The following is a 20891-nucleotide window of genomic DNA, read 5'->3' as shown; positions in this document are numbered from 1 at the left end:
ATCATTAAAAACTTGGTTTAATCAGGTTTGAGATCACAAATTTATCAGATCAACTTGCTAAGCCAAGCTACATTTAATAACTATGATCATCATACAATAGATGAGTCGATAGCCAACCCTGGCGAATAAAGAACTTATCACCAGATTGAACTCGCCAATTGAAGAATCTACAACAGAAGCATAATTACATTACAGGCAAAAGAATTGGTGGTGACCACGCTTTTACAACAACAATTTACCTCCTACCACTTCCAATCCCAATGATTCGATTCGATTCTCTCATTTTTGGACTTGTATTTTGTCTTCATTGTAGGCTGAGTATAAAATCCTTTAGTGCTCTGTTTCGACATCCTCATCATCAGATAATAACTGAGTCAACAAGGAATACTTAACCCGGAGAGAAATCCGGCCCTTCTCGACCGCTAGTTTTGCCCCAGAAACAACCCAATAGCCAGGAGTTTCTTGTGGTCCTCTAGTCATCTCTGTTATGTCCACAAACTTGAGAAGCTTAGGGGCTTGAGATGGCATAGGAGGACCACCAGGGTATACAGCTGAATTTATATTTACATCAGCAGGCCGTGGAGGAGGCTTCTGCACTGACGTGAAGTGATGGCTGATTAAGGTTGATATGAGGCCGGACTTGCGTGCCAACCCTGGCGATCCATCCCACTCTGGTTGCTTCACAGATACAGCTCCCAACACGGTTGAAAACCGAAGTCGCAAAAAGAGAATATTTTTAAACCCGGAATTCACAACTTGTAACTGAGCTCCAGTTACTATAGAAAGATCTTCATCAGACTCCACAGGGGCTGTGCAGATATGAGAAAAATGCTTCCACTGAACTTTCTCATAGTATTTGCGTTCATAGGATTCTTGGTTGGTATTACCATTTGAATCATCTTTAAGTTGGAAGATTTTTGGAAGAGACGAGAGGTGCTGCAAGTGTATGGCTAAGCGATTGCTCCTTTTACCTTCTAGATAGAGCCTAAGGCCGGTCACTGGTCTCTTGCCCACATCAACCTATCAGACAAATGATGAAATAAACAAATGAATGAATTATAAATCAGAATCTAGCAGAAAACAAATTCATAGCAGAACCATCACCATTTTTGGCATTCTACATCATCATTGAATGGAGGAATATTAGATGGTTTGAGTTATTTTAGTTTGCCTGAAAACCGCTGGTAACAAGAAAATGAAATGAATTGGGTTACTTGGTTTATCTGTGAAATTTTCTCAGGAAGTATTGGAAGAAATTTTGATGTGATATTAAAATTCTTGATTGATGAATGCAATTGTGCTATGGCAGCACTGCCAAGTTGAGAAAGATAAAAATATTGAAAAGGCTATATCTAACAGATTTATATAGTAATACCCAGATTTATGGTACAGGGAATGCACACAGCAAATATTTGCAATCTGGGATCCACATCATCAACCAGAAAAACTTCAGATAAATAGACCTTATGGATATAGCACTACTTGGAAATTCTATTTTCTTATATGAAACCATACAACATCATCATATTAGATCTTTACTGGTTGAAGACAATAAGTAATACACAGTATATGAGCACGAGACCGTCATGGTTTAAAGTATCTAGTAAATCCAATTGAAAACAACAATTTGAGCAGACGAGAGAAGCTTTACCGGAGTAGTGTTCACAAAAAGCTTTGGCCCCATGAGACTGAACTGTAATGAAGCTGTATTTTGTTGCTTCCGCTGTGGCCCCAAGGGAAGTTCACTGAACACTGGTGCCCACTGCCTAGGCAGCTGAAATTCCAAAAACTGGTGTAGCTCTTCAATTGGGGGCTTATCTAGTATGCATTAGCAGAAACATGGAAGTCATTTCTAATGAGCACAAATGAATCCCAGCAATAGAAGAAAAGTAATGAAGTTACAATGAAAAACATGTCAATGTCACAATGAACTCGTGGCAAAAAGATTGAAAAGCCCAGAAAAAGAATGTCTACTGATAAGCAAGCAAATTTTTACTAAAACCAAAACAACTATCCATACATGATTTGATCACTAGTAACACTAATGCAAAACAGAATACAATGAAGTTACAAACTTCAGAACATTTTTCACTCACATCGTAAATAGAGATTTATGGCATGGCTCAAGAATCCACTCCCTGGGACACCATATAACAGAGAGGTAACTGGGATAAAGGACATTGAGATAACATCAGGCTCAGATTGAACACTGTGCAACCATTCGGTATGGGATAAGATCCCATTATCCCTTCCACCTCTTCTCTTGTAAATTCTTACAATATCCTGCAATCAGTCATTAAGCAATAACAATCAAAATTATAATTTTCACCAAAGAAAACCCTAGAGATCTTCAAAATATCAGCAGATGAGTTTGACAAGCATATCAAGAATTCATCCAATCCAAATGAAGAATAAACATATCAGGGACACTACCTCCTTGTGAGAATACGAGCTTGATGGATTGGTATCGGCAAACCTCAGCCTCTGCTCCCTAATTCCAAGCTGAAGCAAAAGTGTTCGGATGAGAGGCCTTGAAATTATAATATAAACAAAAACGCCAATTGAGTGTGCCCACACTCATGTGGTTTACATGGTATTTACATAGAAACCCAACAGGCAAATCATTTTTGTTGATATAATGGCAATTTAGAGATCATTTGCACTCCCGTGACAGTTTCAATTTTGATACTTCATGTCATATGGTTTGCTCCATTAGCACAGGCCTCAATGCCATGGAATCAAAAGACTGCTGTTATATAACAACTGCTAATACCATTACGTTCCTGTTTGACAACGGGTTTTGTTGTTTTGCAGCCAAGAAGACTATAATGGTCTATAGTGGATACCTTTTCTTATGTCTAATTTCTGAAATCAAGCTACTGCAAACCTCATTCTACAAGTTTTTTCCCTTAACAAATCTAATCGTGATCAACATCCGGTGTGTTAACACCAAACAACACTTCTGTTGTGCACTTCATCTCCCAAATCCAAATGTTTTCAAAGACATTCATAATCTCCTTTACATATTTGGATTAGAAATACAACCTGCCAGCCTAATCCATAATTAGTCAAGTGCAGAAGCTCAACTATGATCATGAAGGAGAACCTAATATACCATAGCATCCAAGTATTCAAGGAAACCCATGACACTACAGCATGGATTGTGATTGTAGAATAAAGTTTATCAAATAAGCATGACATAAGAATTTCAGGTAAAATCTTATGTATTTTAGTTATGTGATGATCAGAAAATTAGATCTACATGTAAGAATCAGATTGTAGGATTTCAAAAATCAGATCACATGTTAAATGCTTAGATTCCAAATTATATATATATAAAAAAAAGGTAGCATGGACAAACTAATCACAAACCTTGTTATTCTGGTCCACTTGCTCAGAAGCCATACCATACTGTCCATTCGTATCTAAAAACCTCCTATCTGCCATCTCCTTTAATCTCTTCTGTAGATCAGCTGGCTGAAGAGTTGATGAATGTTGTTGTTTCATATATATTACGTCCTTCCCACCCATCTTGACACCAACAATGATATGAGTGCCAAATGTCTCAATAAACCTGAAACAACAAGCATATTTTCAAATTCCAGTTTGATTTAAAAACTTAGGGCGGCACACTTTTTTTTCAAATGGAAAGCAACTTTTTCTACATACCTTCAGAAAAAGGACAGAGACAAAAAAAAAACACGTTAAACAGATTTACATCAATATATAAAGCAGAATTTTAAGAATGGAAACCAAATACATGCATTTCAACCAGTACAGACTGCAATCACAATTCCACAAAAGGAAAAGGAGCCAAGGCAATAACAGTTTCTTTGAAACACAAACAAACACAAATCCTAGTGACAAATCTAACAGAAAAGGGTGAACTTAGAATAAAACTGTAGAGCTTGAATTGCGTTAAACCATATCAACCACGGCATCCATGCTCAGGTTCATCATACACCACATTGTTATCAGTAGGAACTTATCAAATTCTGTCCTATAAATACTGTACGTTTATTTATAAAAGCACAGCTGCTGTTATGACAAGGACTGGCCATGAATATCTCAAATGGAAAATGAAATTCGATTGCGTTATGCAAGATAGGAAGCTTGCAACTCGTTATGAAATGCAGCCAAGCTGTTGATGTGTTGTACTGGAGACAAGAATTTGAAGGTCCAGCCATTCAAGCGTTGTGCAACAAGGCATTGACATAGAAGTATGCCAGTAAAAGTACCCATTTAAGATTCTTCTTTCTGAGGGTGGTGGCAAATTCTTAACAGTTAACGCATACAAGTTGGTCAAAATGCAGAACACATTACTTGCTATACAAGGCTGTTGACAAGAATTGCAGACATTTGAGAGAGTAGAGAATGATATTAGCAAGCCCATTTTCTGCACATGCTATCTTATATTTTTAATTAATCTTATGCCCCTTTTTTAAATTATCTAGTTCAGTGTCAACTGAAATAAAATCCAAAAATTCATAGTTAGTTTTTTTTACAATAAAATTACTTCTTCAAGCAAAGTAGAAAATCAGGATTCAATAGGGATGTTTGACAATATAACCAAACGGGGTCTTCACCCCTCTCTCCATGGAAGCCTTTGCAATTAGCAATTTGAGATTTCACAGTTTATAAACTGTTAATGGTGTTTTTAAAGGTAATACAACATTGATATCCTCTGTACTCTAAATTGAACTTTTCACAATCTATGAGATACTTCCTTTTCCTGGTGCTCTTTAGTATGCTTTCCTTGCGACTGGTTTTGATGTTTCAGTAGAACTCTAAAATTTTACATAACCAATTTAATAAAAGGTTACTTAATTAGGTCACAGCATTTAAACTGAAAAAAACTCCTTTTATTATAGTGGAAATATGAAGCCTCTAAGACTGGCATTAAAGTAGATTTGTAAAACTACTTAACCAATTCAATAAGAGATTACTTGAGGGAGCAGGTAGAGAGTTTTTAACTAAAACCTCATTTTAAGCTAGTGCATATTTGATCCAGTAGATATGTAGAGTTTTAACAAGGACTCAAGCAATTGTACTCTAATATCTCAAGGTTCAACAAAAGATAATATAACAGATCTTAAGATATGCACTAGCTTAAAACAAGTCTGTCAGTCATACTAATACCGTACCTGAATGATTTTCTCTTGCATTATGAAAGAGAATGAAAAAACAAGAAAGCAAACCAACATTTACAAGATGATCTTGGATGAGCTATCAGCTTCTTTTTTTTACAAATTTTAGTGGGAAAAGAACACATGTTGGTGAAAATGTAGGACTTATATTATCTTTGGGTTCTCCAGATCTTCCAAGATGTTTAGAATCTCTTAATTGATAAGTTTTAATTTCACATTTCATATCCCATACCCCATCTTTCAGTTTTACAAGTAGGGATGCTATGAATGTAATGGACAGGTTCTCTGGCATATTGATTCGGGTTTGATTTAGAAGAACTGCTTTGCTCATTTTTTCTCCCCGTTCCTTGTTCTTCCTCTCCTTTTCATTTTGTTTCCTTCCCAATTAACCCTACTTTAGGGGTTCAATCTTCTATAAAAAGAAAACATAAGCTATAGAGTCACACATCCAATTAATTACATCACCGTTGTATGAAATTGTCATATAAGATAAAATTGGTGCATGGCATTTTAAATTTCAGAGATTCTGATGACACAAAAATAGCAAAATCATGGATATTTATTAAAAACAAAAAAGGTTCTATTGGATATCAAGAGTTTATAATAGAAGTCACTATCAGAATCAAAGACAAGCTATCTCTCAGATGAGGCATGAATAATGACTGCAATCTCACAATTTGATTGAAAATAAAAAATATAAAAAACTTACTTTGCTAATGCAGCAGGATCCCATGTTGATGGGACAGCCTTCTTAACATGATCACGAAGTACCATCTGAGACTTCTCTAAAGCAACTGTATAGAGCGTAATGAACACTCCATCAAAAGAAAGGGTTTTAGTGTTGGCAGCATCTTTCTGCCAACAACTTGAGAATTCAAACATGGCATTGAAAAGACCTGAGGGAATTTTTCCAGTCAAGGACAATTCCTGGTTGAACTGCTCTGACATCTGGAAGAAAGCAAGGAAAAGTGGAGACAATGAGAAACGGGAAAGAAAAAGAAACCCACAAACATGATATCCTTCTCTGTCATATTCTATTGTCACGTAAGGCATGTAAAACAAAAGGAACAAGCATACTGTCCTTCCAACAACCTAGTCCAGTATATTGAACAGCGTGTTAAATATTTGACAAACAGCAAGAATGAAAACCTCATCACAACTCGTCCCATTAGCTATGCAAATATGTAAAAAAAACTGATATCTGGAGAAACTTTTATTACAGCTCATTGAGTCAAGAGGTTTTAACTAGAAGAAAAGGTATACAAAAGAGGCAATGCAACAACAATTTAAATGAGCCAGTTCAATTGACATATGGATTACAACAATGCAGAGGAAAGAGTGGAGTGCATTAAGAAGCGAGCGAGCAATCAAGAAAAAATTATATTATAGGAGATGAAAATGCAGAAATGTGTTTTGACCAACTAATTAATAGCAAAAGCAAAGAACTCCGAATCTGTTTTGTCATAAAACAACCAAATTATGAGGCGATCAAAGTAAACAATTTAGCAACAACCTGCTGGAATGACAGAACATCAGACCTAAACCGAGTTCGCTCCCCCTTGTCGCACTTTATCGATTTGGACACATTCGGAATTGAAATCCCACCTGGCAAAATGATTTCTCGACCCCCATCCTCATCAATCTCGATCAAGCGTGGATCCTTTAGATCCCCTTTACAATACCTCAACCTTAGATCAATTGCCACATCATATCCACGCCCTATTGCCCCAATTGCAATCTCAGCTGCCTCCGGAGCTGGAACTCTAAGCGCCATTACTCAGCACGTCACTACTCTTCACCAAAAGCAGAAGCAACCATTTCAGAAACCATAAATTAGGTCTATTACGTCAAAACATGCTCTACTCTGCCCTTAAAAATCCACACGCATTACACATCCCTTAAATTAAGCAACAAACCAATTCAAAAACAGCTCCAGTCGACAAAAGATAATTTTTTTTTACTCGTCTATAAGGCATAAAACCAATTTCTCATTTTTTAGGGTAATTTAATACAATTTCTTTTAAATTAATTAAATAATTAAAAAAAACACACTTAGCTGATATTAACCATACATGATTCAACTATATTATCAATCAACCCACAAAATGCTTCAGAGTTGGAAAAAATAAAAAACAGAATCATGGTCAAATTTAAGCGAATTTGAAGCAGTTTTTGAAACAGAAAGCAGATCTAAGCTCCTTTCAGCGATGGGTGAAACGCATGCTTGTATTAAGCTCAAAATGAAGTAAAACCCGTACATTCCCGCATGGAAGCAATCGATTTTCTTGAATCATCAACTACAGGTAAAAACCGAGCTCAAACAGCGGTGAAATTAAAGCAGGGTGGAGCTCGGAAATTGACAAATGAGCTGTGCAGGACGCGAGCACCGGACTTTGGGTTCGAGAAACGGGATGGTAAAGGAGAATCCTTTTAGAGAGAGAGGGGGGAGTTTCTAGAGAGAGAGAAACCCTAAATGAAAAGAAAAAGGGGTTGATGGGAGTGATTTCATTTGTTAGAATAAGAAGAAGAAATGCCCAGAAATAAAAATAGAAATAAAAAATAAGTTTGACCAGAGCATAGAGATTCTGTTTGACATGTGAATGAAGGGGACAGACTAGTCTACACTCTAGACTATTCTACCGTAATATTATTTATTTATTCGATGTTTAAATATTATTTTTTAATATATTTTTTATTTAAAAATATATAAAAAAAATATTTTTTTTATTTTTAAGAAACTAATTTTAACACCCTTTATAAAATATATAAAAATATTAAAAAATATTAATTTAAAACAAATAAAAAAATATTTTAAAAAAAACATTTTTAAAATATCTTATTTTATATTCCTAGATATTTTTCTTATAATTTTAATCAAACTGGTGAGAAAATCTGTATTATTGAATCAAATCTCATTGTATCAAAGTTGATTAATCATATAGTAATAGCATGTTTGGCAGTGTGGTAGTGGTTGCTTTTCAAATAGCTTTTCATGCCGAAATACATGCCAATGATGTTTTTTCATTTTTTAAAAATCATTTTTGACATTCGCACATTAAAACGATCCAAAAAGTACAAACCGCACTTAATTTTAACCAAAACAATTGAAATTTGGTCAAACGCAGGTTCAACCGCAGAGCCAAACAGGCTCTAAGTGACTCGGTGGTAAGAGTTTGAACCTAATATGATGGTTACTACAAGTTTACATAGTTATTAATTTTAGGGTTCGTAGTATTAGTTGAGATGCGCAACTCGGATACCAATGTTAATAAAAAAAAACTGATTATTTTAATTAAAAAAATATTATAAAATTATTTTTATTTATAAAATTTAATACAATTTAATGAGAAAGGGTGGCAGCTCGGAAGATGGACCTAACTTTATTCGATGGGGTAAAGAATGCATGTGAAGGCAGCGGCGGAGGAAAATAAAGGTGTGAGTTTTCGAAGAATAAAAAAAGGTTGAATAATATGAATATTAATTATCATTGCGATGACAAAACAAATATTCCGTGACAGGATATTTTCGTTGGCATTTTCTGGTTTTTTTTTTTTTTTAGTGATGTAACTTTTTTCTTTATTTTATTATTTATATTTTAATTTTTCTTCGGACAGCTCGTTGTCATCTCTCTTTCTTACCTAATTGCATCCATGACAGGACAGGTTTTAGTGTTTTTTTTTTAAGTCAAATGCGATCGGTTTTTTCTTTCTTCAAATACCATATTTATTGTTTTTCACGAGCATGTTTATTTTTATATTTTAAAATTGTTTTTATAGTAAGTTAATTTTTATATTTTTTTAATGTATTGATATTTAAAATAAATCTTTAAAAAAATTTATTTTAATAAAAAACTATTTTTAAAAACAACTATTAGTTTTAAAATACCAAGATCTGACAATAATGACCATAACACAAGTTCAAGTTTGCATAAACATGTTGAAGGAAAGGATTAAATTTTTATTTTTTACATGGAGAGGGATTCATGTATCTAAATTTCGTTTTGAATACATGAGGTTTGAATTAAGAGACGGTTTGATATATATATATATATATATATATATATATATATATATATATATATATTAGATCTTTTTGATATGTTGGTGTCAAAAATAATTTTTTAAAAAATAATAAAAATATTATTTTAATACATTTATAGATAAAAAAAATATTTTAAAGAATAATCGCTACCACACTTTAAGAGAATATTTAAGAGTCTAGCAGTGATTGTTTTTTAAAGTAATTTTTTGTTCAAAAATTATAAAAACAGTATTTTTAAAAAAAAAATTATTTTTTATATTAATACATCAAACTAAAAAATATAAAAAAAAATTGAAATAAAAAATAAAAAAAATTATTTTTTTAAATACGAAAACAAAAAATTAAATAGATGAGTAATCTCCTCAACTTGATATTTCATAGCGGTGGTTCGAAAATGAGGTGTCAAGTAACATTCGGCCCTACTTGTTTTTGCGTTTCAAAAACGTTTTTGAAAAAATATGATAATTTTTTATGTTTTTCCTTGCTTCAAATTAATATATTTTTTAATGTTTTCATATTATTTTAATGTGCTAGTGTCAAAAATCATTTTTAAAATATAAAAAAATATATTATTTTGATATATTTCTGAGTGAAAAATACTTTAAAAAGTAATCGCAACCATAGTCAAACACGCTCAAACGCTCTATCACTAGACTTGTATGCTAAAAGTAGTTGCTGCAACAAGATTATGATAAATGTTATTTAAAAAAAATAAAACAATATCGTTTTGTTTTATTTTTTCATGATACTAACTACACTGGTTTTATATGAGATTTGAATAAAAAAACTCAAATAAGTTGACTAGATTTCACCAATTTAAAATCTTATTTAGTTTAATAAAAACATTCAATTCTAATTATATTTTAGATTTTTTAGATCATTGTATCAAGTTGATTGAGGTTTTTTAAATTAAATTTTAAATCTTAAATTTTTTAAATTAATATACTGAGCTAGAGAAAGTTCACCACCTAAGTAAAGTGTTTAAAATTGTAATAAAATCAATATGTTAAATTATCCAAAATAATTTAAAATAAAATAAAATTTAAAATTTCTCAAAAATAAATAAAAAAACAAACACTACCGAACTACCTCAATGATTATCCGGGCAGGGGCAGCGGGGTCCCATGCTAGACCCTCAATTCAACGACCATCATCACTGCCCTTGAACACACAAACGGGCAGCCCTAGATCATTCTAGAACATGCCACGTGTCACCACCTAACCCTGGCCCTGCTTTCTCTATAAGCCCAAAACCCAACCCTCCCCTCCCCTTCTCTTATCCTCTGCAAACCACACATATCAACACCTCCTTAGGGTTTTGCCTCTCCTTCTCTTTCAACCTTTTCGGTTCATTTCCAAGAGATAATCAGAGTAAAATGGCTTCTTCAACTGCCCAGATTCACGTTCTTGGCGGCGGCGGCGGAATTGGTGGAACATCTTCGATAAAACCCAGGTTTTCTTTTGCGCCAAGATCATCAGTATTCTTTGGTCAGAACCTTAGAGGAACCACAGCTACTTCCTTAAAACATACAAATAATACTTCAAGAAGAAGGTATAGTACAGCCCCCGTTAGGGTAGTGAATGAGAAAGTAGTTGGGATTGATCTGGGGACCACCAATTCGGCAGTGGCGGCGATGGAAGGAGGGAAACCCACGATAGTTACAAACGCAGAGGGGCAGAGGACTACGCCATCGGTTGTGGCGTATACAAAAAATGGGGATAGGCTCGTGGGGCAGATTGCAAAAAGGCAGGCGGTGGTGAACCCGGAAAACACCTTCTTTTCGGTGAAGAGGTTTATTGGGAGGAAGATGAGTGAAGTCGATGAGGAGTCTAAACAAGTTTCGTATAGGGTTGTGAGGGATGAGAATGGAAATGTGAAATTGGAGTGTCCTGCTATTGGGAAACAGTTTGCTGCTGAGGAGATTTCAGCTCAGGTATATTGAGATTGCTTTCTGACTCCTTTTTTATTGAATTTGGAATTGTGGGTCTGTTGTTTTTCCTGATACTTGAATGGTTATTTTTTTTGGTTGAATTTTGGTGCTTAGGAATGTTTCTTTGATGGGTATAAGTTGGATTGGCTTTTGGTGTATTTGTGTTTGGTTTTAGTTGATTTGGGGTTGGAAAATACGAAGTTTTTTGTGTTTTTGGAAGCTTGAATGCTTCAAAGTGTAATTGCATTAGTAATTAACCTTGTAATCTAGCTGTATGCTATGTTGGTGTTAGGGTTTAGTTGCAACTAAATGTTTGGCCCTTTTTTTATCCTCGGGGATGCATGGCGGAATAAACTTTAATATTGATGTTCCATGCTTGTTAGGTTTTGGATAATGAGCTCCTAGCTCAAAGTATTTTCTTTCCACATTGTCATCGTTGGTTGTTTCAATTATCTTATATTGTGTTTTTACTTGTGTAAATTTAGGTTTTGAGAAAGCTTGTGGATGATGCTTCAAAGTTTTTGAATGACAAAGTGACCAAAGCAGTTGTTACTGTGCCTGCTTACTTCAACGATTCCCAAAGGACAGCAACAAAGGATGCTGGCCGCATTGCTGGCCTGGAGGTTCTTCGAATCATCAATGAACCGACTGCTGCATCATTAGCATATGGATTTGAAAGGAAGAACAATGAAACCATTCTAGTATTTGACCTCGGTGGTGGTACTTTTGATGTTTCAGGTATTTTATTGTTGCAGGTCATTAATTGCAAAGTGCAAAAAACATTAGTGGTATTGTTGTGATTGTGAAATAAAAGATTATGAAAGCTTTTTTTTGTTTTCTGCCCCTGTCAAAAAAAAAAGGGGAACATTGAAGACACAAACTGAACATCCTCTTTTTTCTATGTAGTGCTGGAGGTTGGTGATGGAGTCTTCGAAGTGCTTTCTACTTCAGGAGATACACATTTGGGTGGTGATGATTTTGACAAGGTTGGAACTGCTCTTCTTTATTGCAAAAGTTCATTACACTTCTGTTGATTTAGTTCCAAGTGAGTTAACTGTTTGATTTTTTCTATGCAGAGAGTTGTTGATTGGCTTGCTGGTGACTTTAAGAGAGATGAAGGTATTGATCTCTTGAAAGATAAACAAGCACTTCAGCGGCTAACTGAGACAGCTGAGAAAGCTAAGATGGAGCTGTCTTCTTTGACTCAGACAAACATCAGGTACTTGTTTTGTGCCTGTAGACTTCTCTCTCGTTCTCTGAAATTGTATAAATTTCAACTGATAAAACATTCTCTTCTTCTGCAGTTTGCCTTTCATCACTGCTACTGCAGATGGCCCCAAGCACATTGAGACCACTCTGACAAGGGCCAAGTTTGAGGAGTTATGCTCTGATCTGCTTGACAGGTATTTTATTTAGCTGTTGAAATCAGCTTGTGTGCATCCAGCCATCATCTGCATTTTTGTCTTTGCTTTGAATGCTTTGGTGGTGCGAGCTCATTGCTGTAAGAAATGTGGCATCCTAACCTACTGATTTTGTTCTTTCCACCAGGCTTAAAACCCCAGTTGAGAACTCCTTGAGGGATGCCAAACTGTCTTTTAAGGATCTAGATGAAGTGATCCTTGTCGGTGGATCAACACGAATTCCAGCTGTACAGGGGCTTGTAAAGAAGTTGACCGGGAAGGACCCCAATGTCACTGTCAATCCAGATGAAGTTGTTGCCCTAGGTGCTGCAGTTCAGGTGAGGCTACTTCCCTACTCTTAAACAAGACATGCTGTCTTTTTAAGATTACTGTCAATTACATGGTTAAAATTGACGGTATATATTTGCATAGGGCAAAATCTCTGCAGTTGTGGTAAATTTTCTTGTGAACTGATCTTTACTCTGGTTCATTTCTAGGCTGGTGTCTTGGCTGGAGATGTCAGTGACATTGTGCTGCTGGATGTGACTCCATTATCTATTGGTCTGGAAACTCTAGGAGGTGTTATGACAAAAATCATCCCAAGAAACACCACTCTTCCAACCTCCAAGTCAGAGGTGTTCTCAACTGCTGCTGATGGACAGACTAGTGTAGAAATCAATGTTCTTCAGGGTGAAAGAGAGTTTGTGAGGGACAACAAATCTCTTGGCAGCTTCCGCCTGGATGGTATCCCACCAGCTCCGAGAGGGGTTCCTCAGATTGAAGTGAAGTTCGACATTGATGCCAATGGTATTCTCTCTGTCACTGCCATCGACAAAGGCACAGGGAAGAAGCAAGACATCACCATTACTGGTGCTAGCACCTTACCTAGTGATGAGGTATGTCTGTCCCCGAACTATTCAATATGGATAGCATTTGATACTGCATTAACGAGTGCATATAAACTTCTGGTTAAAATAGGAAATTCATCTCATGTTTTGAGCTGTGGTGCTGGCTCCTTCCGTATTCTACCTGCTCTTTAAAATTGGAATTTCACGGTTAATGTGCTTGCTAGGATACTCTTGTTTATAGACACGCCTGAATGCTATGATACTCTTGTTTATAGGATAAGTGCGCCAACTAATAACTGACAGGCTCTTTAGCCAATGCAGTGTCAGAGCTGATCAATTGCTCTCATGGTAGAACAGGGTATATTGACTTGTGAATTTTATGCAGGTTGAGAGGATGGTCAGCGAAGCTGAGAGGTTTGCAAAGGAAGACAAGGAGAAGAGAGATGCCATTGACACAAAGAACCAGGCAGATTCTGTTGTCTACCAGACTGAGAAGCAGCTTAAGGAGCTAGGGGAGAAGGTTCCAGCCCCTGTCAAAGAGAAGGTTGAGGCAAAGCTCCAAGAGCTCAAGGATGCAATTGCAGGTGGATCAACTCAAGTGATGAAAGATGCCATGACTGCCCTCAATCAAGAAGTCATGCAACTTGGCCAATCCCTTTACAACCAACCGGGTGCAGCGCCCGGAGCCGGCCCTGCCCCTGGCGGTGAAGCTGGACCCACGGATTCATCAAGCAAGGGACCTGATGGAGATGTCATTGATGCAGATTTCACAGACAGCAAATGAGATGGCAGAACTGTTGGCTGTGTTTTTTCCCCTTCTATGTCATTGAAATGTGTATAATAAATTTTGTGGGGATTGGGTCTGGTGCAAAGGCAGTCAAGTTTCCAGACATTTTTGCTACATCGAACTGAGAACAGATTGTTTCTAGTAGTATAGAGGATTAAACACCAACAGCAATATTACTAGCCAGAAATTTTGGGTGCATGGACCCTGCACTTTTGTTTATTAATGATTGCCCAGATTTAGTGTAACAAATTGTTGGTCTATGTGTGCATGCGGCTGTTCAAGTCTCCTCCTGATATCTGGATTTAGATGCTGGTCAAAGTGTTTTTAGCCCACTCTAACTTTATTTTTGCAACTTGATGGTAAAGGAATTCTAGTTTGACAATCTCATTGCTTGTAAAAAAATTGTCCCAATCAGCTTGGCAATTGATCTAAAATCTAATCTAGGTCGGTGGTTGACAGATCAATAATTTTAATCTACCACACACGTGCACAATATTGCATGATTTGATAAACTTTAATCAGCATGGCAATTAAAATGTAATTTAAATTAAACTTTAAATTAAAACCACGGAGTCAATATTAAAATCAAGTCACTTTAAATTATAATTTTATCTGGTCAACCCAATGAACTATACAAACTATACAAGTTTGATTAATATGCAACGAAGGTATTACATATCTTCTATGCTAATGGTTGAATGAAAAAAAATAAACAATATGAAATAATTTAAATTACTCCAGTTGCATTATAGCAACGTATATGAGCTAAACTTATCCAGCTCCTCTGGTTTACAGCAGAAATCACAAGTTCCTCTGTGTTACTTTGAAATGTACCACAGAACATCCCTTTATGTGTAACTATAGCTTCATTTCCTGAAAAGATTTCTGGAATTTTTTCAGACAGTAACAGTCGCACAGCCATTACAGCACCGAAACAAAAGTTGTGTGCCGTCTTTAACATTTGATGTATAAAGAAAATAAAAGAAAAAATGTATTTTGCATCATCTTTGAGCTCAAAACAGCAAGTCGTGATAGCAAACCTGATGTTTCGTCGATGCTCTACTCCACAATTCTATTACCGGGGCTCTGGGGAAGGCTGCCTGATCTATCAGCTGTCCTAAACCCATAATAAGGGTTCTCATCATAGTGCCCTTTTTTACTGGAGTTTCCACCCCCAAAATTGTGTCTACTGAAGTAGTATTGATGGAGGCCAATACCAGTAGGAGCTCTCCCAAATTCAGGTCGTCCCAGTGATGATGGTGATAGCCTGTTAGGTTCATGAGGTGGTCTTGAAGGTTGGTGACCATGAGGATGGTGTTGCTGGTTGTGTGGATAGTAATGGTGATGGTGCTGATAAAGATGATGATTGTTCAGGTTATTGCTTTGGTGGTGGGGGGAGTTCAGATTGCATAGACTTGGAGAGCTATGGACTCTAGTCAATAGCTTTCTACTAACAAGATGGTTATTCACACAGGTGGGTTCATGAGGCGCGGAATCAAAAGTGTTGCCTTCTGAAGAAGTACATTTCGGAGAGGAGCTAGCAGAGACGCTGGAGGAGGACCAGTTTGCGTTGATAGGGGGGAGTTTAAAATTGGCAGTTGTACGAACCATACCATTGATAGAATCCAGATAACGTTGTTCTGGTGCACAGGGATCCATGGGAGTAGTTTTTTCTATTGCAGCAGGATTTGAAGGGAACAAGAAGGCCCGGAACTTTGGAGTTCCTGCGCTTTCATGACGGTCATATTCATCAAGCATATGCTTCAGATCCTCGTCACTTTTTACAGACACCAAAACGTCAAGTTCTTCAGGTATAACCTGGTACTTCAGGACCATGTCTCCTTCGAACTCTGCACTAAGCTTCTTTGTAAACTCTGCACGTTACAAACAGGACAATATTAAGAGAGCCATATCATGATCATCTATAAGATAAGCAGAAGAATATGCAAAAGTCACCGTACCAAACAATGTACTCTGACAGAAATTAACAGAAACAGTTAGAGCGGAAATATTTTTGCAGAGAAAACATAACAAGAAAAACAAACAAATAAATAAACTAACCAGAACCGGACACCACAACAACCACCATCACAATCCTAGTAATACTAGTCGATATAAATGCTGCTGCTGCTGAGACTAGCTAGTAACTCAGTGTAGTAGAACCAGGCCTTGCTATTAATAGGACCACGGAAACATGGATTTCCTCGGTCCTCTATATACTTCACTTGCTTGTTTTCCCACAAGCTATATTTTCTAAGCCTACTCCACCTTAGTATATTGCTCCTCCTGTATTCACACACACACACATTAGTACTTTTTTGAAAAACTTTTTAATTGGCTCAAGCCTGTTTTAATAACAACCCAAACCCTCAAGAGACTTTGGGAGCATGGTTTGGACTTGCACCATAGTCATGGGTCCAATTAATAGGCTCGTGCTCAACACCCATGTGAGCTCGAGCATGGTGCCTGAGCCCTAGCGTTAAGTGTGCTCAATGTCCAATGGGCTTGAACAACATGCCTGAACTTAACACTCTGTGGTTTAGGGCGATAGGCCCGAGCCCAAACATTGGGCCCATACCCTCGTGGGTTGGGCGTGGTGCTTGAGTGCCCCTATGGGCTTGGGCGCCTTGCCTCCAACCTTGCGCTTGAGCCCAAGTACATTGGTAAATGTTCTTGGGCTCGAGGAGCGTTTACCTGTTTATTTTTACGTTTCAAAAGCGCTTTTGAAAAAATTTTATTTTTTTTATTTTTTCTTTACTTCAAATTAATATTTTTTTTGATGTTTTCAGATTATTTTGATATGTTAATGTCAAAAATAATTTTTTTTTTAAAAAAAAATATTATTTTGATGCATTTATAAGTGAAAAACACTTTGAAAAATAACTGCAACCATACGCACAGACCTGACTTTATATCACGAGCTCAAAACTTTTCTCCTTGAAAGGTTTTTTTGTCAAATCTTTATCATTTTGCTTGGATTCTACTCAATGTGCACAAGAGTCTCTCATAACCTATCAATTTTATTTGTCCCTTATTAAATTTTATGTTAAGGATATTTATCCCTTATTAATCACGTGTAATAGATATTTGTTTCTCATTAATGTTTATGTCAAAGATATATGTACCTTATTAATGTATGTGTAAAAGATATTTATCTCATTAACACTACAATGGTAGAATGACTTTCCAGCCCTCTCCCCAAGCAAAAAGACAAGGAGCATTATGTATAAATACTCCCTAAAAACATTTAGGTAAAAAATTCACAATTTTCATTTTCATATATAACATATCATCTTTTTACATCTCATTCATTTCATATCAAAACAAGAACAAATAACATTCTTTTTAGAATTTAATGTTGTTTAGCATTTAATTGAACCCTAGCACTAAATATTTTAGATTTTAAAACATCATTAATAAGCTATATATTTTAACTTGGATTTAGGTTAGGTTATAGATTGATCAATATGTACTTTATTTATTATTCATTGGATAATAATTTTGGATATACATGATTGATATGGAGCAATGAAACACACATATTTAAGTGCTCGTTTGATAATGAGGATGAACCTAATTTTCATGAAAATCTAATTTTTTTATTTTAAATTAAATTTTAGTATTTTTAGATTATTTTAATGTACTGATATCAAAAATAAATTTTAAAAATTAAAAAAAATATTATTTTAATATATTTACAAACAAAACACACTTTGAAAAAAAAAACTCAATAATTCTCTATCACCCTCTAAATTAGTTAAGTTAGGAAGAATATCAGTCGGTAAGGATGAATGTCCATCGTGTGGCATCCCAATTTGCAAAGAGTACTGCTTTTCATGTAATTATCTACACAGCAGGTACAATTCCACCGTGCTACATCATGTATCATACGGAGGATGCTAATGTTATCACGTGACACGTGTCACTAAGCATGGCTCTTTAATTACAGTGCATTTATTTATTTATTTTACTTCAAAAAATTTTAAAAATGAAATAAAAGAAGAGAAGAGGACGAGGAGGAAACCTGAGAAGGTGATGTCGCGAGGAATGGCAATGACACGTGTCTCACCGCCGATGTACTTGAGGTGGCCATCAACGGCTCTCGGCAAGATGTTTCCGCCATAGCTACACAAGAACTTCACTCTGTTTCTCGGCGACGACACAGTAGAACCAGCTTCCTCCGCCATGTCTTTATATTCCATCCACCGAGTTCGCATTAACTCAGTACCCATAAGAATACGATTCCTTCATTCCAATTCAATTCCTTTGAATCTACGACAAATTAAAGATAATTTTTTTCCCTTATTTGATAAAATTAAAAATCGGAACTAATCCTAAAAAAATTCAAAAAAACAAAATAATTAGAAAGGAAAATGAAGAGAGAAAGCGAGAGGTCTATTTGTGATTTCTGTTTCTTCACCACTCACCAGAGGTCTGCCTCTCTCTCTCTCAGGCCTTTCTTTTTTATTTGTGATCTTTTCTCTTCTTTGCCAGGCAAATTTTCTCCACCAGTGCTGTATTTTTCTTTAATTTGAAAGGATGAGAAGCAGACTCTTTAATTTGCAAGGACAGTGACGTAATTTAGAAGAACACAAAAATAGTAATACGTCAATGGCTGAGGACGAACACATCCTCCCATGTCCTATCAGTTACAGACGTCGGAATGTGAAAACCCCCAAACAGCAGGACACGTGTCTAGCAGATATAGACTCAGCAGTTTCAGATCGGGTCCACAGCCCATGGTCCCTCTGGTTCCGGGCCTCCTCTGGGGCATGTGAGTGGGCCCCACGGACCTTTATTTCCCGATGACGTGGCAGAAAAGCCGGAAAGGGTTTAAAGCTGGAGAAAACGGGGACCCACTGCTGGGAGTATGGGGCCCATGGGCCGCTCAGCTCATCTGGCCCACAACCTTGAAAAAAATCGACAAAAGGTTTTGAATTTCAAATATATTAAAATAGAGGAAGGTCAAAACTTACAATTTGGTCCTTAATTAATTTGCTTAATAGCACCCCACGTATATAAGAATTTCTACAGCAGTTAATAAGACGAGGCCATGGTGGCTATGGTGATGTTTGAGGAACGGAGCCTTCATGAACGTCAATATTCCTCTAACGATCGGTATTAGGGAAGCATTGGCTTGGAGTAGTATTTTGCTGCTGAACTGTCTTCATTAAATCACAGCATGCTTGCTTGAAGGTTTCAAGCTCTAATTAATTTCACGACTACTTACAGAATATATACTTCTCGGAAATTAAAGAAGATGGTTCTCCTCCTGCTGAGTGCTGAGTGTCATGCAGTTTCTTCATGTACTCGAGTAGTTTGATCGATCATGTCCTCCCTTTTAGTTTGTTAATTTCTTGATCACGTCCTCTCGTTGTCGGTTCAGGTCATCGACCGATAATCTTCCCTTTGCTTTGATCTTGTCCATATACTCTTGGGCTCCAACCACTCCGTGACTGCCTTATTGGCAGCTTCCAAGGAGGACGACATGCATAACAACAGCCGGAGACGGTGGTGGGAACTTGAAGGGTGAGACCAAATTATATAGAAACGATAAAGACTGCCAAACAGGAAATAAACCCCCCCCCCCCCCCCCCCATTATTAGAGGAGAATATTTGGCTTGTTGAGAGTGATGCTGTTAGTCTTTCATTACTAGCTTTAGGCTTTCCTGATCCCTCCCAGTCCCAGAGGCTGTTAAATCCGATCTGATTTGATAGGTTAATCCTAAAAATTCATGACTCGAAACCTAACCTTGATTAAGTTAATAGCTGACTAAATATTGATCTGGTAAAATTCTGGTTAATCAAGCCACAGCTAAATATATCTCTCTTAATTAAACCTATATTTTTCCTATCCGCAAGCACAGAAGCTATATCACAATCTCAAATCCTCGATGTTAGAGCTACGGACGGGAACCTTATGCTTGCATATAGCAGAGAGAATCCAATTCCATAACATTCATGGGCTGAATAATACAAGTTCTGTCCGCTGTGAATCGGGATTATATATGGTTGAATTTTCGTCCAAAACCTGTAGAGTGAGATCTCGTCAAGCTGCATGCAGATCTGGGAACAGACAAATCGTCTCTGATACTTTTCGTGCCTAAAAGGGCATCCTATGCAAGGGAAATTAATGCAGTCCAAAAGATATACAGGGACGATGCAGTGTATTGCCTATATCGATCTTGGACATTTCACTGTTTGGATATTGATTTGCCCTTCTCACTTCCAAGCTTCCCACACACATATACATTGCTGTCCTCAACATGACTTGTCAGCACAAAAAGACACACTGCAACTACGAAATGTACTTACCTTACCTTTTTCCGATTTGGGAGTTTTAAAATCCGGATTCGAGAGTAATAAAACGATGAACAACTTGGATTTTTAACTGGTTTTTTTTTAAAAAAAACTATTTTTCATGACTAAAATCCTAAACCTGGTAGCCAAGGAAACAAGATATATACTAGCTCCTTGTAAATCATTGGCCAATCTCCTCCTCCATGCGACGTTGGCGTTGTTGATACTTTTCAGACGTACAGACAGAATTCTTTCATGTCATGGGTAATGATCAAGATCAAGCAGCATTGCTAGCTGTTAAAAGTAAATAATCTTAAGAGCATGCCCGATGGGATCGTTGCTTGAAGAATTGTGAGGACGTAATTCGACCTCTGGTCCTATCTCAATTCCTGTTTTGCTGTGGCGTATTAGGCTGTTGGAAACATCAAATTCTGTGG

The 20891-nt window shown here is 36.5% G+C and overlaps 3 protein-coding genes across 7 annotated transcripts; 1 reads left to right on the top strand and 2 right to left on the bottom strand.

The window, feature by feature from the left end:
• Nucleotides 1-40: 40 nt before the first annotated feature.
• On the bottom strand, nt 41-7680 carry LOC133700877 (MACPF domain-containing protein At4g24290). Of its 3 annotated transcripts, XM_062124590.1 has the most exons (9): nt 7406-7680; nt 6661-6935; nt 6044-6095; nt 5857-5941; nt 3373-3574; nt 2434-2502; nt 2097-2283; nt 1652-1818; nt 41-1020 (listed from the first exon to the last, which is right to left on the bottom strand). In XM_062124590.1, the coding sequence occupies exons 2-9, from the start codon at nt 6919-6921 to the stop codon at nt 331-333; spliced, it is 1713 nt and encodes a 570-aa protein (XP_061980574.1). In that variant the 5' UTR covers nt 6922-6935; nt 7406-7680; the 3' UTR covers nt 41-330. The 3 variants fall into 3 exon arrangements, with proteins under 3 accessions (XP_061980574.1, XP_061980573.1, XP_061980572.1); XM_062124589.1 differs by having other exon boundaries at nt 5857-6095; nt 6661-6940; XM_062124588.1 differs by having other exon boundaries at nt 5857-6095.
• Nucleotides 7681-10450: 2770 nt separating this feature from the next.
• LOC133701899 (stromal 70 kDa heat shock-related protein, chloroplastic-like) lies at nt 10451-14414 on the top strand. Its single transcript, XM_062126074.1, has 8 exons — nt 10451-11122; nt 11605-11857; nt 12026-12105; nt 12196-12338; nt 12424-12522; nt 12668-12857; nt 13017-13415; nt 13753-14414. The coding sequence occupies exons 1-8, from the start codon at nt 10565-10567 to the stop codon at nt 14149-14151; spliced, it is 2121 nt and encodes a 706-aa protein (XP_061982058.1). The 5' UTR covers nt 10451-10564; the 3' UTR covers nt 14152-14414.
• A 313-nt stretch (nt 14415-14727) lies between these two features.
• On the bottom strand, nt 14728-18796 carry LOC133701900 (uncharacterized). 3 transcript variants are annotated; one of them, XM_062126076.1, is made up of 3 exons: nt 18179-18796; nt 15195-16028; nt 14728-15027 (listed from the first exon to the last, which is right to left on the bottom strand). In XM_062126076.1, exons 1-2 carry the CDS (start codon nt 18384-18386, stop codon nt 15214-15216), a joined length of 1023 nt encoding a protein of 340 aa, XP_061982060.1. In that variant the 5' UTR covers nt 18387-18796; the 3' UTR covers nt 14728-15027; nt 15195-15213. The 3 variants fall into 3 exon arrangements, with proteins under 3 accessions (XP_061982060.1, XP_061982061.1, XP_061982059.1); XM_062126077.1 differs by having other exon boundaries at nt 14728-16028; nt 18179-18488; nt 18582-18795; XM_062126075.1 differs by having other exon boundaries at nt 14728-16028; nt 18179-18426; nt 18582-18795.
• Between the last annotated feature and the right edge of the window lie 2095 nt (nt 18797-20891).

Source organism: Populus nigra, chromosome 8 (genome assembly GCF_951802175.1).
Source record: "Populus nigra chromosome 8, ddPopNigr1.1, whole genome shotgun sequence".
NCBI classification, from domain to species: Eukaryota; Viridiplantae; Streptophyta; class Magnoliopsida; order Malpighiales; family Salicaceae; genus Populus; species Populus nigra.
This window is presented reverse-complemented; position numbering and strand designations above follow the sequence as displayed.

Coding starts and splice junctions, on each gene's coding strand:
- LOC133701899 (XM_062126074.1), top strand. CDS start 10,565: ATGGCTTCTTCAACTGCCCAGATTCACGTTCTTGGCGGCGGCGGCGGA. Junction 11,858..12,025: donor TGGTACTTTTGATGTTTCAG/GTATTTTATTGT, acceptor TTTTCTATGTAG/TGCTGGAGGTTGGTGATGGA. Junction 12,106..12,195: donor GTGGTGATGATTTTGACAAG/GTTGGAACTGCT, acceptor TTTTCTATGCAG/AGAGTTGTTGATTGGCTTGC.
- LOC133701900 (XM_062126076.1), bottom strand. CDS start 18,386: ATGGGTACTGAGTTAATGCGAACTCGGTGGATGGAATATAAAGACATG. Junction 16,029..18,178: donor TCGCGACATCACCTTCTCAG/GTTTCCTCCTCG, acceptor TGTAACGTGCAG/AGTTTACAAAGAAGCTTAGT.
- LOC133700877 (XM_062124589.1), bottom strand. CDS start 6,921: ATGGCGCTTAGAGTTCCAGCTCCGGAGGCAGCTGAGATTGCAATTGGG. Junction 2,503..3,372: donor AAGTGGACCAGAATAACAAG/GTTTGTGATTAG, acceptor CTTTTGCTTCAG/CTTGGAATTAGGGAGCAGAG. Junction 2,284..2,433: donor GCTCGTATTCTCACAAGGAG/GTAGTGTCCCTG, acceptor GACTGATTGCAG/GATATTGTAAGAATTTACAA.